General features: G+C 39.8%; 1 protein-coding gene across 1 annotated transcript in view; it reads right to left on the bottom strand.

Moving 5' to 3' along the window:
- CAMLG (calcium modulating ligand) overlaps window positions 1-2,361 on the bottom strand; it is a 15,303-nt gene that overhangs the window by 10,689 nt on the left and 2,253 nt on the right. Inside the window, exon 2 of the mRNA XM_011958816.1 lies at window positions 1,038-1,498. Coding sequence (XP_011814206.1) covers window positions 1,038-1,498 — 461 coding nt within the window. The remainder of the gene's footprint in view (window positions 1-1,037; window positions 1,499-2,361) is intronic.

The raw sequence follows: 2,361 nt of genomic DNA, 5'->3' as shown, positions 1-2,361 counted from the left end.
AAAAAAAAAAAAAAAAAGAAATGCTGAAATGTCTTCTGAACCACAGGAAAATTACCTCATATTCAGGACCACAGGAACTGCATTTTACTATTTCAAATTATTTGAAAATTGATAATATACAGTATATATATGTAAAGCACTTAACCCTTTGGTTAAAGAATGAAACTGCCAAGGTTTAATCCCAGCATCACTTAGTAGCTGTGTGACCTTCGGCAAATGATTTAACCTCTCTGAGTCTTCCTTTCCCAATGGATTCAAATAATACCAAGTTCATAAGAATGAGGATTAGATGAATTAATATATGCAAAGCAATGAGAAGGGTCCCTAGCATGAAAAAAGGGTTTCAGTACAGTCATCCCTCAGTATCTGCAGAGGACTGGTACCAGGTTCCTCCTGATACCAAAGTCCATAGACGCTCAAGTCCCTTATGTAAAATGGCACAGTATTTGCATATAACCTACTTAATTCCTCCCATATACTTTAAATCATTTCTAGATTTTTTTATGCCTAATACAATGTAAATAGTTGTTATACTGTTTTTATTTGTATTATTTATTTGTTATTATTGTATTATTTTTTCCCCAAATATATACACATACATATTATTTTTGAGACAGGGAGGGTCTCACTCTGTCACCCAGGCTGGAGCGCACTGGCATTATACTGGCTCACTGCAACCTCCGCCTCCCGGGTTCAAGCGATTCTCCTGCCTCAGCCTCCCAAGTAACTGGGACTACAGGCGTGCACCACCACGCCTGGCTAAATCCAAATACTTTCAATCCACAGTTGGTTCAATCCACAGAGGGTGCAGAACCAACTGATATGGAGGGCCAACAGTAATTATTAGGCTCTGTATTTAACCAGAACACTTCATTCTATAAGATGAATAGCAAAGTTAATAATATATCTTCAAACAGCCACATGGATCTGGTAGATATTAATATTGGCAATGACTTCTATGGATCAAAAGCACTCATAATTATTAACATTTTGCATTTTCCATTAAGTTAGTTAATAATTTACAGATCTTTTCTTACCAAGTATTTGCAAACAAAAGCTCTGACTCCAAGAGCAAGAAGAGCACATCCCACCAATCTAAATATTCGAAAAGAGTCAAATTCTTCTGTTGTACTTCCATCGTCTTGACTGGGTTTTTCACTAATCAGCTGTTTCCTTAGCTTCATTGCTTCTTCAAATCTGGAAAGGTACTGCTCTAGGCCATGGCGGGCACCCCTCTGGACTGAGTCCGCTGTCAAGTCCCCTCTGTTCCGCTGCCGGAGCTCAAGGTTGACATCATTACTGCACTCAGGTGGTTTAATGAAAGAGTCCAATTTGTCTCCCAGTTGGGTCCCCTTTACTTCAGCCACACCACCCTGCTGGTCAGTTGTTCCTGTACTGACTGAATCACCCAGCACTACTCGCTTTGAAACTGAAGGAACGCTGAGGGAGTTCAGTTTATCACTGTCCTGCTGCTTTGATTTTGTTTGACTTTCTTCTTCTGAGAAAAGAAATTTAAAAGCCTTATGTATTTATTATATACTGGCAAACACCTTACATGTTTATGTTTTAAAATACGCTGTTGCAGCTAGAACTCAGCAGTCTCTGAATCAAAATAAATAAATATTGATTCTGCATTAAAGAAAAGCTGGTTTCGGCCAGGCACAGGGGCTCACGCCTGTAATCCCAACACTTTGGGAGGCTGAGGTGGGCGCATCATGAGGTCAAGAGATTGAGACTATCCTAGCCAACATAGTGAAACTCCGTCGCTACTAAAAATACAAAAATTAGCTGGGTGTGGTGGCATGTGCCTGCAGTCCCAGCTGTCTGTAGTCCCAGCTAGTCTGGCTGAGGCAGGAGAATCGCTTGAAATCTGGGAGGCGGAGGTTGCCCTGAGCCGAGATTGCGCCACTGCACTCCATCTGCCTCTGCCTGGCGACAGAGCGAGACTCCGCCTCAAAAAAAAATAAAAAAAAAAAGCGGGTTTCTTCCTCTACACCCTCAAAATGTATCACCCAAAATGAGTATTCTGCAGAGGAAATAACTCAAACTTTATGGGTAGGAAATAAGATTTGTAGACAAACTGGGAAAGATATTCAGAGATTGAGCAAACTGAAAAGACTAACTTTTTATGGATAATATATCCCAGATGTATGATTGCATTGCCTGTCTTAGCTTATTTGGTTAAAAATATAAAATCAGTAAGGCATTTTAAAATCTGTATTTTAAAATTAGATTTGTGAATTCAGTGCCCTATGAGCATAGGGTGTGGCATATCCCACAGCTACTGTTTATGTGGTCAGGCAGCCATTAGTAGGTAATTCAGTTTTAAGATGCTACTCTGGTGGTTTTTTTTTTTTTTTT

The sequence above is a fragment of the Colobus angolensis genome, unplaced genomic scaffold (assembly GCF_000951035.1).
Source record: "Colobus angolensis palliatus isolate OR3802 unplaced genomic scaffold, Cang.pa_1.0 Scaffold476, whole genome shotgun sequence".
Taxonomy (NCBI): domain Eukaryota; kingdom Metazoa; phylum Chordata; class Mammalia; order Primates; family Cercopithecidae; genus Colobus; species Colobus angolensis.
Note: the sequence above shows the minus strand (reverse complement) of the source record. Positions and strands in the feature narration are given on the sequence as shown.